We start from the raw sequence: 14,882 nt of genomic DNA on the forward strand, positions 1-14,882 counted from the left end.
GCATATATGCGCCAATATCCCTAACTCATTTTGAGTAGTGTACGTGAAGGCATCATTTCCACTAGTCTCTCAGCTGTGCCAAAAGCATGACGTATGCTGAACAAAAGCGGAAATAAATGTGGAAATAAAAGTATCATTATTCGACAATTATCACAAATGCATTTAAATCAAAGTCATTTTACTCTGAAACTCCTAACCGGAAGCCGCACATTCAATCATCTCTAACTCGACGCTGCTCGCCGCTTTCCTGTCCTCCTCCTCCAGCAGAAGCATCCTCGGCTCCCCGCAGAGGACAGCGGGTGTTTGTAGGACACAGGAGGGGAGGGAGGGGTCCTGGCCTGGGCACGGATCCCGAAGAGGCCCCGGGGCCGCGGCTGGATGGAGTCGGGCTGCATTCAGACAGCAATGGCTATGGGTCTGACATCGAAAAAGGCGTCTGCTCGGAGCGTCGGCGTGGAGCGAAAAAACCTCATCACGGTTTGCAGGTATACATCACGACACCGTCGACAGGCTGTATATTATCTGCAAGTGCCAGTCCCTGCATGCTGCTCTGCACGTTTCCCATAAGATGACCACAATGGAGGATATTTATTTAACAAGCTCGTCCTTGTGCTGATTCCTGCGGGTGAAACAATGGCAGCAGGATGAAAAATAAATAGACTATAATGCAGAATGATGCACACATTTCTAGAAATGTGAGCGATGAAGAGGAGGCAGGTGCGTTTTCACCTTCACGTACCCCTGCCATCACACCCGCTTGTGTAGAAAAAAAATATCTAGGCCTAATATTCCTCTCATAATATTCCAAAATATTGAACCTTTTCATTTCCTGGATGCACTTTGCTGTAACCTTTTTAAAGATCATATCTTTGTTGTGACATTTATGTTAACTCTCCCATATTTTAACAGGTTGAGACACCTGCTTGATTCCTGTCTGTGCTGATAAATGCACCTTCTAAGGATAAAAATAAGACTAGTGGGCTAGTATGGTGAATCCTAGAATATAGCTGGAAGGAAAATAAAATGACCAACAGCAGGTTTCTTCCTCCATCACAGTCAGGTGGAGTGTCTGTGTGGGACAAGGGCATTTGGAGCAGTGCAAGGACTCCTCCCCCCATCAGCTTCCCTCAGCCTACACAGCACTGTGGCTGCTGATGGACTGTGATGTGCAGTATTTATATGACTGTATTGTACGGTGTAAAGAGAGGTCAGGGCAGAGAGAACCCTCCATTTACCCAACCAGATCCCAATTTGGTGTTCACATGTTATCGTGCTGGTAATGAGGCTTCTTTCACAGTGTCATGTTGTCGTTTTTTTGCACACGATTGACATTTAAGTCATCTGTTGTCTGTCTCAGTTTTCTTAATTTCAATGATGTTCAGGGATCCAGGGGATGTGAATGTATCCAGTACTTCACAAAAAAGGCACAAATTTAGAGAAAAATCAGAACAGAATACATTTTTATTTCTCATTTTTCCCCTTTAATCATCTTGCGACCTTCAAATTTATTTTTTGACCCTTCATGTATAGGCTTGCTGTAATGTAAGTATAATATATAATTGAATAAGCTTAAAATCTACATTTAATTTCAATATTATTTCTTCAAATGAATATGAAATCAGTTACACAGGAACATAACATCACTTTAGTATTTCTACAAATATTCTTTTTAGGCCTAAACTTTCTCTAATGGATTCATCAATATCATTTAAGTAATGATGTTTTCTTGTTTTATGGCATTTTGGTCCGTTAATGTTTCTCAACAGACTATACATAGAAAATATACGCACATTATTGTTTTGATTAAATAATCCTTTTGTTTCAGTTATAATAAACTGCAGTCATGAATGATACTCCAGAAAATACATATCCATTATCAATTTAATTAAATTAAATTCATCTTTATTTGTAGAGGGCTAAGAGCTAACTAACATCTGCAGTCTCTTGGCAGGTCATAGTTAAAACTTCACATAGTTATAGAACAAAACTGAAAAAAAAAAAGTATTATTATTGTCTCTTGTTGCTTTGCATGCTCATAATACAAGTCACCATAATACAACCACCGAGGCACAACAGTGTTAATATTTATCAAGTGCTGCAAGCTCAGTGTTCAGCTTCAATGCTGCAAAAAACACAAAAACGCTTGTAAAATGTGAAAGTGCCGAGTTATTTTGCCTCACTTGACATTGCACTTCGCGATGTGACTAATGCATGGGATGTTGAGGCTGAAGCAGTATATATCATGTGCAGCCCTACTACAAATAGCTTGTTTTGTCCAACCAACAGTCAAGACCATGAACATATTCATATTACTGCCATAGAAGACTATGAAAAAGCGGCAAGTTACAGATGAGAATTGAGTTGAGAATCATTTCTGCCTCGAGCATCTTTAAAGTGACCTTATCTTGCTTTATAGTATTTTGATATTCTGTGATATAACCAGAGTCTTGTAAGCAAATTACAGCTTGACTGTGATACGTTTATCGTGCTCTCATAAAATATATTATATCATTACTACGAGTCTTGAATTGCAAATTGAGTGTAGTCATAAATAGTATTGTAGAGAGCGCTGTATCTATCTTTGTCTTTGGCTCTTTCACAGGGAATGTGACGGTGTTTAAAAGTAAATAAACTGTCCCCAAAAAACAAAAAAACAAAATCAAAGTCCAGACTCTTAAATAGACACACAATCAAGCGTTTTTATTCCAGTACCTTTCTGTCCAAGGTGCTGTGTGCATTTTAGTGACACGTACAGTGAAGCAAAACACACAACGTCACACATAGCATGTCTGCAAAGAAAGAAAAGTTCTCACAATGGACTTACAACACAGAGAAGGATTAGCGAGGGCACAAAAAACACTGTTGTTTTCAGTTTGGCCGGACCGAGCTAAGACCGTTTTAATCATTTAAGCATTTTAATTACAAACACACAGGACAATACAGAAATAAATCTCAAACAGCTTTCCATCAGTAACGCTTACTACACAGTTTCTTTCCGTTTTTTTTTTCTAATGAACAACATGACATTGATTAGGTTCAGTCGGAGGGCAGCTTCTTCCAGACAAGTCTGTGGTGCTGTCAGATCTGCATCTCCTCGTTCATGATGTTTCTGACCTTTTTTTTTTTTTCTTTTTTCACTCTTGATGCCGTTCTGGTCAGAGTTGATTCAAGTAGTCAAAGGCGTGCTCGTACAGTCTCATTAGAGAGAGATCCTGAATCAGCAGTGGGCCTCTGGCTGTGCATGAAAGCAGGCTGGGCGTCATGTTGGTGCAGGATACACGATCCAGGCTCTGTCGTGCTGCTGAGACACAGCTTCTTCCACAGCTTGAGCTGCTGCCTGGCTACAGTAGCTTAGCTGACGTTAGTGCTAGATTAGTACACAAGGCCGAGCTTTTATTTTCCCCTAATACATGTGTGTATATATATAAAGTCTGACCTCTGTTCCCTTCGCTGTCACGTCATACACGTTTAAAATACAATCAGCACACACAGATTAACATTTTCAATTCCCAACAGTTTGTTTGATGAAGTTACGTCTTTTTGTGGGACTTGTGTTTCTCTTCAGGTCTGGGGGTCATAACAAAGACAAACAACCATCACAGTCCTTTTTTTGAAAGTGTGTCTACCTGATCTGGAATAATGCGGGTCTCCAGAGCCAAGCACAGAAACTTGGCGAATGTTTCCTTGTTTACAGTGTCATACTTAACAGAATGAGCCCATTTTAATCAGACACACATATGTACAGCAATAGACATTTGTGTATAATAACGGAAAACCTGATCAAACATTTTCACCTCCACAGGGAACCTTTTTTCTGCATGGGGTCTTAAATAGAGTCGTCTCATGATAAACTGAAACCAAGACTTAAAAAGAAGATAAATGATGGCAGAGAAAATAGCAAAAGAAAAAACTGCTGCCAGGTGAAAAAGTTGCAACTTAAGAAGAACACTTAATACATGAAAATAATCATGATATGAGCTGCAATGTTTTTTACCCGACAGCATCAGAAAATCCAGAAGAACTTAATGGTCTTGAAAGAGACTTGTTGACATTTATCATGTCCACAGTGGCAGCAGTGTCATCGTGATCTGCTGTATCTCTGTGCTGTTGCCAATAGCAGCAGGTTTTATCTTAATGTGGCAGGACTGAGGATGTCTGCAGTCTTCATTTTAACTTTGTTTATCTTTCATCCGAAAGCTAATGTGTCTAATAGGCCTCCTGCTGTACTGTAATCTTTAAAATCTGCTGTTTATTTTGCTGTAGTCTGGCTATGAGCTGTCATGCCGTCGTCCGTGCCTGGAGGAGCAGTGTTGCTGTGGACACGGTGAACCTAAGAAAACATAGATAAGATGAGTGAGACTTGACAGATCTGAAGTATAAGGCGTTCTCCCTCCAGCTGCTTCCTGTAAACAAGAGGAACAGGGAGTGAAAGGAGGAAGCGTGGCGATGTGATGTGGTGCATCTCGAGCTCCTCTGGGGCGTGGCTCTCGAGTAGAGAATAAAATGTTCTGTACTGTAGTAAACAACGCTACATATTCATGTGTCGTGGACGTGCTTCTGCAAGTGGGTGGATCTTTGTGCTTTTCGAACTCTGAACAACACTAACAGATGCTGCTGTTCCAGTCTGTAGAGAAATAATAGGAAATGTCAACAAGTCTTTGAACCTGCATTTTCTAGTTGAGTTTCTGTGCAGCCTTCTTTTGCTTTTTCGCTGATTTCCTAAGCTGCACTCACTTTTACCAACACTATCAAGTATGTGACATCAGCAGAAGTTTCTGTAGGTTTGACTAAACATTTGGGCACCTTTCATCTACTCTCTCACCAGCTGTTTCTCTGTGACACCCTGTTATTCATCATTTTACCCCTCTGTCAGCTTCAACCATCTGATTTACACTCTCATCGTTTCTCACCCCAACACCCTTCCTGTCCATCTTCCACATTAATCCCTCTACACCTCCTCTGACCATGAAACACTTTGCCTGGACACTTATTCACAGAGGGGGCCGGTGAGAGGAAGACACACCCTGCTGTAGTCGCATCTACAGTCGTCATTTAATCTATTTTGATTTGGCCCAAATTATCACTTTTATCTAAATATTCCTCAAAGCAAACAGCATTCTTTCTCTTGGCCTTTTGTGCCGATCCAGTACAGGACAGGACGTCTCCTCAAACACTCCTGGACGATAAACACAGCACTGGCTGGTGTTACACAATGCTGCAGCCAGCGAGGAGTCGGCTTGTGTCATCTGATCCTGCTGGTTATGCCTAGACTAAAGAGAGAGACAGAAAGGGGAAGGGAGAGAGAAAGAGAAAGGAGTCAGGGGAAAAATAAAAGCTGAGAGAGTTAAGGTGAAGCGTGTGTATTTAGGTTAGGTGTCACTGCTGATAAATGTAGTTTTGGTTATCCTGGCTGGTGCTGTGGATCAAACACACTTGTTCAAGTACAGTAGAGGGGTGAGAGAAGAGAACAAGAGGGCATTTAAAGAGAGCTGGGAGTGGGCTTGGCGCCGATCCAGGCTGAGTGAGAGGGGGCACAAAAGAAGCTTGTCAGAAGGCCCTGCAGTTGTTTTTCAGTGTCAAATCGTACCAAGAGCATGTTGCTATTCCACTCCATCCATTTGCATTTGAGGCACGCCAGCAATTCCCCTTCAGATCAAAGGACTTCAGTTAATGTACAATCATCTGCTGTAGTGTTCCTTTCGAGATAAGGCTGTCACTTTATCCGCTCAGAGAGGCCAGCAGCGGTTGAGTTTCTTCTGTTATGACTATAACATCAACAAACTGAGCTGAGCCCAGTGGTTTTCAAACTGGGGCTCTTAAGTGGGTAGTAGGGGGTCTCCATCAAAAGTAGGAACAGAATATTTTAACTTGTATCACATTTTTTGGAAGTTGGAACAACAAGGAAAGAGTTGAGGTTGGCTGTTTTGATTGATCATAATCTATAGTGATTCTAGTTTGATCACTAATTATCAAGACTTACCTTCAAACCTACCTTCAAACCTACGTAATAATAAAAAGAATCACTCAGACTCCTTAAGACAAAATCCTCTCAACTTGTCTTTGGTCTTTGGTCTAATGTGCATCTATTGTCGGCGTCCTTGACATGAAAAAGTTTGGGAACCCCTGGCTTGGCCATTAATCAGTGGCTCCCATACTGGGCCCTGGGAACCACCAGGGGCACTTGGTGGTTATCCAAGGTCTCAGCTGATTTGATAAACGTTTTGGTCATTAGAAGTCTGCACCAAGAAATAATGCATGTTACACTACCCACTCTTTCTCCTAGGTTTTTGACAGAATAGTACAATAGTACATTTCTTAGGTCGAAGTCGTGTCAAAGGTGTGTTCTGCAGAAGATCTCTTTGTTGATCTTAAATGTCACAACCATTGTGATTCTCCTCCCTGACATACAATATTTGTGCTTGCTAGCAAACTGGCACCATCTACCAAGTGGATTTGTTTAGTCAAAAACAGTTTGTGGACCATGGTGGAAAAGAGCACAAACTCAGGATCCCTACCTAACATCCTGGAGCTCTGTTATACATTGACACCTGACTGACCGACAGATAACATTATGAGGCAGAATATAGATGCCACTGACCTGTTTTCTTGATAGATCCGGCATGACCAAAAACAAGTCAAAGGTCCAAAAGTAGATTTAATCCAGTTTTCGCTCTCAGTTGGAACAGACCCTCTGCAGATGCTCTAGTGCTGTCCATATATTCTCTGTGATGGTGCTGATTTCTTGTGACATTTTGCGCCATTCCCCCCACCCCGCAATGAGGTCCCCTATCATCTAGAGCGTCTTGCGTTTGGGGAAGAGGGCTTTCCGAAAAGAGGTGGTGGTGGAGCCTCTGCTGAAGGAGGCGCTGCCCAGCGAGATCTTGGTCTTCCCGCTGGTGATGGTGGAGGAGCCCAGAGATGTTGTGCTCTTGCCCCTGATGATGGAGGAGCCCCCCACTGCAAGCTTGCTCTTTCCCCTCTTTATGCTGGTGTTGCCCAGGGTTAAGGCCGTCTTCCCCTCGGTGAAGCTGGTGTTGCCCATTGAGGAGACGTTCGTCTTCCTGACCCAGATTCGACAGCGGGGTTTGGGGCTCACTCGACGCAAAGCATCGCACACTCATGCAGCACACCCTGCTCTGCCCTTCAGGAGTAATAGTAACATCAGCTACAAATCCAGAGCAGACCAGAATGCTAAGCGTGGATAGCACGACCCCCGTGTCACATAATGCCTTCGTTGAGCTGATCGACGTGGGCTCTGGAAGGCCACATACCACCCATGTGTCCCTGTGAATGGACAGAGGCAGCCGTAGGTGGACACAGCCTATCTGGGGGGAATGGGACAGTGGAGCGATTGTCCTATCTCCACGACGACACCAGACGGTTGAAGGGCACATTGTTGCAAAGGGGGCAATCTGTGGTGACATCACTTTCTTCTGAGCCATTGTTCCCTATAGCCTGTGATTGTAAGACATAGCCTCTGTGTATGACTGTATACACCTTATGTGACATACGTGGCACCGTGTCAGTTTGACAATAGAAAGGATGAGTGTGTTCCTGTTCTCCACATGTAGTTGAGGCTTTGATTGCACCTCTCTTGTATTCGTGTTATCCTTCCTTTTGAAACATGGGTGTGGTTCCTTCAGTTTATTACCCATTTGTGTCCTTGCTGAACTGTTTGAGTCTTAAATTTCTACCATTTATGTTGTTTTGATCGTGGAATATCCCACAAAAACTCACATCTATTTACAAAACAATCAAGCCAAGCAGTGTTCAGACATGTTACTTTTATAAGCATTGTTACATCAACCAGCTTTTACAGTTTTCTAGTTCAAAACTGTTTCTGTGGCAGCAAAGTTATGGAAATGCAGGTACCAATCTGATCAGGATGCAGAAAAATACCACATTTATACCAAAGACATGTCGATGACTGTACATGCACAATATACAGGAAGAATAGGGCTGATGAAAAACAGACACTCTCTTGTGTCTCCACATACATCCCACACGGCTGTTTCACACTTTCCCTCCCTGCCAAGTAGACGCACCATAAACCATCGTCTCATCACTGTCACATTTGCATAACACGCTCAGCATGGCTTTGGAACATCTCACTCTTGATTGCAAACCCATTAGATCTGCACCTCACTTAGCACCTTCTTACTTGGGAATGTGTTACCTTGTGCAAACAGGTAGCAGTCCTGACACACATTGATCACAAACATAGCAGCTGTTTTTTAAATTTCTTTTTTCTATATAACTACTGACCTGCTAAAACTGACCAGATAGCAATATCCTTGGGTTTGTAAGTGTGTGCAGGAATCATGTGTGAAAATCCCAGTAGACGTTGCTGTGCGTTTCTTTGCCCCTGATGAGGGTGGTTTTGAACACAGACACAGACTTGGTCCCATGGGTGAAGGTCAGCGTGGTGAGAGAGCTTGTGGTCTCCCCTCGTGTCACAGAGGTTTTGCCCACCGCTAAGCTGGTGTTGCCCAAATTTACGGTGGTTCTGCTCCAGGAGATGGAGGATTTGCCCCAGGAGATGGCGTACTTAGTCCTCAGGAATGAAACCCTGCCTTTGGTAAAGGAGGTCTTGCTTGACGAGAATGTGGTTTTCCACTCATTGTTAGAGTCTTTTTTGGACTGCTTGGCTGCTTTGGGTGTCTTAGATTCAGCCGTCCTTTCCATCTAGGTGTTCCTGCGCTTGGACATCAAGGCTTTGCGGAAGGAGGTGGTTGTGGTTCCCCGACTGAAGCTGGCCCGTCCCAGAGCCACAGTCGTCTTTTGCCTTTGGATGGTGGAGTCTCCCATGGAGGTGGTGGTCACTCCCCTGAAGATGGAGGAGTTTCCCATGGAGACAGTAGTCTTTCCCCTGGCTATGGAGGTTTTTCCCACTGCCAGGGCAGTCTTGCCCTCGGTGATGCTAGTGTTGCCCATTGAAGCAGAGGCAGTCACCCCGAGCCCGTGCCTGGATGCCGGCTCCTAACATGCAAGCTGCATGCTGCCTCTGGGTGCAGCAGGGTGAGCGTGTGAGGTCAAAAGCCAAACTAAAGCTGCGGTATCGGCTGCCCTAAATAGATCAGACCACCATGTAAAGATGGGGGGGAGGGAATTATTTGATCATTCTTTGATGCTGGCCGGTCCCTCAGAGAGACGAGACCCAAAGGGACCTGGAAGCACAGCGTGCACAAAGGCTGAAAAGACAGGGGATTAATTGTATTGTTGTCATGATAACACTGCCAAAGCACTGAAGGGGTACATTGTGCAGTACACAAGACAATTGGGGTGACCTCAGTATGATAAGATGGCGTGGTTCCCAAAAAAAGAAAAACCCCTCCTCCCTGCTATTGTTGCAGCGTTCAAATACAGTAGTACGTTTGTCTGCTTGTGTACAGTACATGACTGCTTTGCATCGCCTTGAGCAGCCAACAACCAAGTGAAAGTTCAAATCCTTCATGTATGCATGGTACAGAAGTAGATTTTTTTCCATTGCATTTTCCTGTGTTTTTCTAACTCCTCTATTTCTGTGTGCTTCTGTTTCAGATTCTCTGTAAAGACTCTCCTAGAAAAGTACACAGCAGAGCCCATAGATGACTCATCCGAAGAGTTTATTAACTTTGCCGCCATTTTAGAGCACATCCTCAGCCATCGCTTCAAAGGTAACACTGCAGGTAACACAGGAAAAGATGGATGAACCAGTTAATATGATTTTGAATGTGAGACGGTGAAAACCTTTTAATATATAGGATTTTATATGAAACTGGAACAGAGATTATACTCTTAACTTTAACCATGAAAGAAAATGTTATTATCAAAAGGGCACAATTGATGACTGCAAAATTAGCTCTACTGTTGCCATGGCTGCAGGCTAACAGTTTGGGCTGTCGTCCGAGTAAAATGATTTATTGCTGTGCTTTAATCTCGGACCAGGTTCAGGAAGCTGGTTCAGCTCAGATGGACAGCGCAGTTTCTGGGAATATATCCGGCTGGCATGCAGCAAGGTGCAGAACAACTGCATCGCCAGCATCGAAAACATAGAGAACATCAGCACATCACGAGCCAAGGCAAGGGTGTTTGTATGCAGAATTGTGCGCATGTCGACGAGTGTGTATGCGTGTGGGATATTGCAAGAGAGAGCAGCAAAGAAGGCCCTCTGTTCCTACTCACTTTTTACATTGTCCCACAGGGGCGTGCGTGGATTCGAGTGGCGCTGATGGAGAAACGGCTGTCTGAATATGTATCCACTGCTCTGAGGGACACAAGAACAACCAGGTCAGGCTCATGATTTAAAGGGACCATCCACAAATTTCTATTTATTTCAGTAACGTTTTGATTTCAAGAGACCTTTATTGTGGCTTTGTAAAAGTAAAAGGGATTACTTTATTTGCACCACAGAATCAAACATACTATAAAATCTGGTTTTAATTGGCTGTAGGTAGAATCACTGTTGTATCAGAGCCCTGACACACCAAATGTCGGCCTTGCCGGCCCTTGTTGGTGGCTTTTCAGCCAACTGAGCAAGTACAATTGGTAGTGGAGCCCGTCGGTGAGAGAAATCACTTTCATTGGATGTTCAGCTAAGCAAATCAGTGCACAAGAAGAGAAACCAAAAAAGAAAGGGAAAGCCACTTGAGCCAATAGCTATAGTATCCATGAGAGTAACTGCCTCTCACGCAGGTGCAGAATGCGTCGGCTGTAGTCTTTGCGTTGTGTTCAAGTGCAGCTTTTTTGGCTGAGACACAGGGGACGTGACGCAACATTTGGTCATTGATGTTAAGTTTGTCTGGGCCGTTATATCTGAAAGAAATAAATCCTGCTTCACCTGACAGGAGGTTCTACGATGAAGGAGCCATTATGCTGAGAGAGGAGGCCACAGTCCTGACTGGCATGCTGATTGGACTGAGTGCCATTGATTTCAGGTGAAGACTCTGCAGACACACACAGAATGTTTCAGTGGAGGAGTACATAACGCTAGTACACCCCAACCTTTTGTAAAATGGTATGTGACATATACATGTTAGCTATTAAAGTATCTTATATAAATTAGACATATATGACTTTGGGTATAGCATATTGTATTCAAATGGATCTTTAATACCTTTTTATTTTTAAACACATCACTATATCTGTCATGAATCTTTTGCGACCTCATGTGGAGTCCCATCTCCTATGTGTAGTAGCCCTGTTAAGGTATTAGTAGATGGTATGTTTTCATGAATAATACATCGTGATAAGTACTTTCTCATGTTTAATGTATTTCTTTATCAATTATGTAGATGAAAGTATGTGTGACATAGAAACAGTATAAATCTAAACGTTTAAACATATTTACTTCATATAGTTTAATGTACTGGTCGCACTGTGTACACATAAAGCTGCACAAACCTTTTTAAACACGTGGCTTCCATATTATATTTCAATACATTGACTTTAACTGATAATGTACACAATCCTCATGTTTGTGTCACTCAATCTTCCTACAAATCTAGTTGTGTTTTTTGGTCTCCTTTTCTGTGCAGCTTTTGCTTGAAGGGGGAGACTCTGGATGGGAAATCCCCAGCTGTGATTGACTACACACCCTATCTGAAGTTCACTCAGAGGTGAGACTGACCCCGCTGAGATGTCACTCAACTTTTAGCATTACGTGTGTGTGCATTTGAGTTGCAGTGGCGTACCATTGTCAAGGTTACTGTGGTATGAAAATTGACAATTAACATGCTGTTTACATTTGCTTATCTACCGTATGAAACACTCCCTTAATTAGTGTGTGTGATGGTTATCGTACCGTGAAAATCTCATACTGTTGCAATCTCGGTGTGCATGAACGCCTCTCTGCTGTTCAGCTATGACTACCTGAGTGATGAGGATGACCGCCGCAGTGTGGACAGCAGTAACAGCGAGGAGAGCGTCCCAGAGCACCCTTACATCCCTCTGGTGACTGACGAGGAGAGCTGGAGCAACAAGTGCCGCAAGATGGAGCAGAGGTTTAAGATCGTCTACGCCCAGAAGGTGACTCCCCACAACTGCTAACACCAAGTAAATCCTGTCGCTCAGAATGGGCTTCTACAATCAAATCCTCACTTTCATGTTTCAGGGTTACCTGGAGGAGCTGGTGCGCCTGCGGGAGTCGCAGCTGAAGAACGTGGAAACAGAGAACAAGTGTCTAAGAGCCAAGGTGGAGGAGCTGAACGTCCAGAGCCAACAGGAGAAGAACGAACTGGAGGCCATCGTGCTGGAGCTGCAGGCACAACTGTGAGAAAGCACAAGAACACACACACAAACTTTGAATTGCCTGATTCAAAAGCTCCAACTGAGCTCCAGGCCTCATCACTCAATATCCTGTTTGGATTTAGAGTTAAAGTTGGAGATTTAAAATAACTTTACAAACAGAAACTGTTCTTATTAAGATGGAAAATTTTGACAGTCGACATTTATTTGTTGGTCTATAAACCTACTTTATGTTACCAGATAGAAGAGGTAAAGAAACTGAAAACTTGATGCAGATGTGATTTTGTGATTATGCCCTGTTTATAAGGCAATACTCATTAAGAGGTTACATATTTATTTTACTCCAACACATATGATTTCAACATTCAGGTACATATTTGCTTGCTCAAATTAAAATCATTATTTCTGAATTGAATTATTTGTACTCTGTGCTTCATGCAGCTCTGCCCTCATGCCCTGTGATTCCTCCCATCTGGCTAAAGATCTGTCCATCCCACTGGTCAACCAGTGGTCCACCATCACAAACAACCAGGGCGATGTCAAGCTTTTCCGCAGGTTAGCTCTCTATTTTATTTTTATTTATTCATACTGATAGATGTCCTGTGATGCTATAATGCACAGAAGATGAAAACAGAGATGCAGATGCTTACGGTGTTTGTGTCATGATGGTGTTTCTGTTCAGGAGGAGCTTCCACAGTTTTGAGCAACTTTCTGCTGAAGTCAGTCTGAACTCGGACTCTCAGAAGAATGATGGGAGGCAGAACGGCGATGCTGCCTGGACCTCAGCAGGTAAATATACTTTTCACTGCTTCTGCATGCACTGCAAGTAACTTAACTTTTCCTGAATCTGTTTAAAATTAGCTTTGTATCATATACTACAGAAAACACAGTAGTAAAGGAACATTTCTGCTTGTGTAGGAATATTTTTGCACTCTTTCCACTACTGCATAAAAGCCTTTCAGAGGAAGCCACCCATGCATGTGTGTAGATGCTCATACAAAGGCACGCTTGATGTCTGTTTATGGTGTTTCATGTGGGCAGCTTGAGCTATGCATGATTAGAGGCTCAGTTTTATTCTGCTTTTTCTCTGTAGGAAAAGACAACACTCCTTCCATGCTGGGCCTGTGTGGCTCTCTGGCCTCTTTACCGAGCTCCAAGTCCCTGGCCAGCCTGAAGTCCAGCGAGTGTTTGGTCAACATCAGCACTGAACCAAGCCCCGCGCTCTCTCCCAGTTAGGAGCCCAACAAGAGATTTAGCCCCCAGCCTGTCTGCCTGGTGATGCTGCGTTGACCATACCCGACCAAAACCCTGCTCCCACCATCAACAGCTCCATGAAAACATACAACAGCAAAGTCGTGACACCATCTCTGGATTTTTGTATGCATCATGAAGCTGAAAGGATCCATCTCCTCTGGTTCTTTCCCTTCTCCTCGCCTTATCCGCTCGACTCTTCTCTCTCACTCTGCCACAGCCACTTTGTACTATCTGTGAATCCCTTCATCCAATTCCTCTGCAAACTCCTGTCAGACCTTTTCCAATGCATCCAGTTATTTCCTTGAATTGTTTTCCCATTTTGCTCCTTATTTGAATACTAGTATTCATCCAATGGCATTGTCTGTGTGTTTGTGCAGCCTTGGCCTTTTTTAAAATTTTATTTTCTCGTCAAAATGTAAACCAAAACAGCACTTGCAGCTCTTTGGATGCAGCCACTTGCAAAGAGAGTTGTGATGATGATTTTAAGAGATACAGATTATCCGTATAAAGTAAAGGATGGGTTTCTACAGATTGTCCTTACAGTGACACTGAGAAGTATGTTTTGTGCGTGACTGAACGGTGTCCGGGGTCTGCCGCCCCTGAAAGTGCAGATCATTCCTGCTTGAGTAATCAAACACTGTTTGTTTTGATCTGTGCAGATATTTATTGAATCTATCAAATCTTTAGCTACTACATATGTTCATTTATCTCATTTTATCGAATACAGCAGTATGTTGTTTCCACACGCATACATCGGGTGATTTTTGTTTGTTTTGCGTTGCAATAAACTGCCTTTTTCCATTACGTGTGTCTGTTTGTCTAGATCACAACACATGCTGGGGAGTTATTTATGGATCTTTGGAAACACAGAATGACAAGTGATTATAAAAAAAGGTTCCAAAGCAAGAAGTTTATGAAGATGCTGGATTGAGTAGCTAGTGGCAGGGGTTCACATGTGCTCTGGCTCCATCTTGTGGTGTAACAGTATGTAGTGTAATATATTGAACGAATGCCTAGAAGGCTCTTTAATTCCTAAGAACAACCTGAAGGTCTTACAGGGAAAAACACGATTAGTTTAATTATGAAATCTTATTAAAACCAACTAGACCAGGATGGGCTATACACTCAAAATATTGTTTGAGTGACATTTCAGCCAAATTGCAAGCATCCACCCCGCTGAAGTGTATGACCTTTTCATTTTCTTGCAGTTGCTGCAGCTGATTGATCATGATCTCTCTACTTACTGGTATTGACTGATGCCCTTTTGATGCAGCATAGAAGAGCGTTGCCATGTTGTTCACTGGGGATCTGGCTTGCTTCTCTCTTAACCACTGCATCTTTCAGAGATCACCATGTTCAACTGCAGCCAACAGAGCAACAGCGTTGTATTCATGACACCAAAA

The 14,882-nt window shown here is 43.1% G+C and overlaps 2 protein-coding genes across 2 annotated transcripts; one reads left to right on the plus strand and one right to left on the minus strand.

Moving 5' to 3' along the window:
- Positions 1 to 240: 240 nt before the first annotated feature.
- On the plus strand, positions 241 to 14,283 carry rundc3aa (RUN domain containing 3Aa). The gene is made up of 11 exons (XM_073494326.1): positions 241 to 485; positions 9,541 to 9,656; positions 9,928 to 10,061; positions 10,184 to 10,269; positions 10,827 to 10,916; positions 11,517 to 11,597; positions 11,841 to 12,006; positions 12,092 to 12,249; positions 12,667 to 12,780; positions 12,908 to 13,014; positions 13,319 to 14,283. Exons 1-11 carry the CDS (start codon positions 379 to 381, stop codon positions 13,459 to 13,461), a joined length of 1,302 nt encoding a protein of 433 aa, XP_073350427.1. The 5' UTR covers positions 241 to 378; the 3' UTR covers positions 13,462 to 14,283.
- On the minus strand, positions 6,794 to 7,042 carry zwi (zwilling). The gene has a single exon (XM_073494327.1). It carries the CDS (start codon positions 7,040 to 7,042, stop codon positions 6,794 to 6,796), a length of 249 nt encoding a protein of 82 aa, XP_073350428.1.
- Positions 14,284 to 14,882: the final 599 nt, after the last annotated feature.

This window comes from Pagrus major, chromosome 23, assembly GCF_040436345.1.
Source record: "Pagrus major chromosome 23, Pma_NU_1.0".
NCBI lineage: Eukaryota > Metazoa > Chordata > Actinopteri > Spariformes > Sparidae > Pagrus > Pagrus major.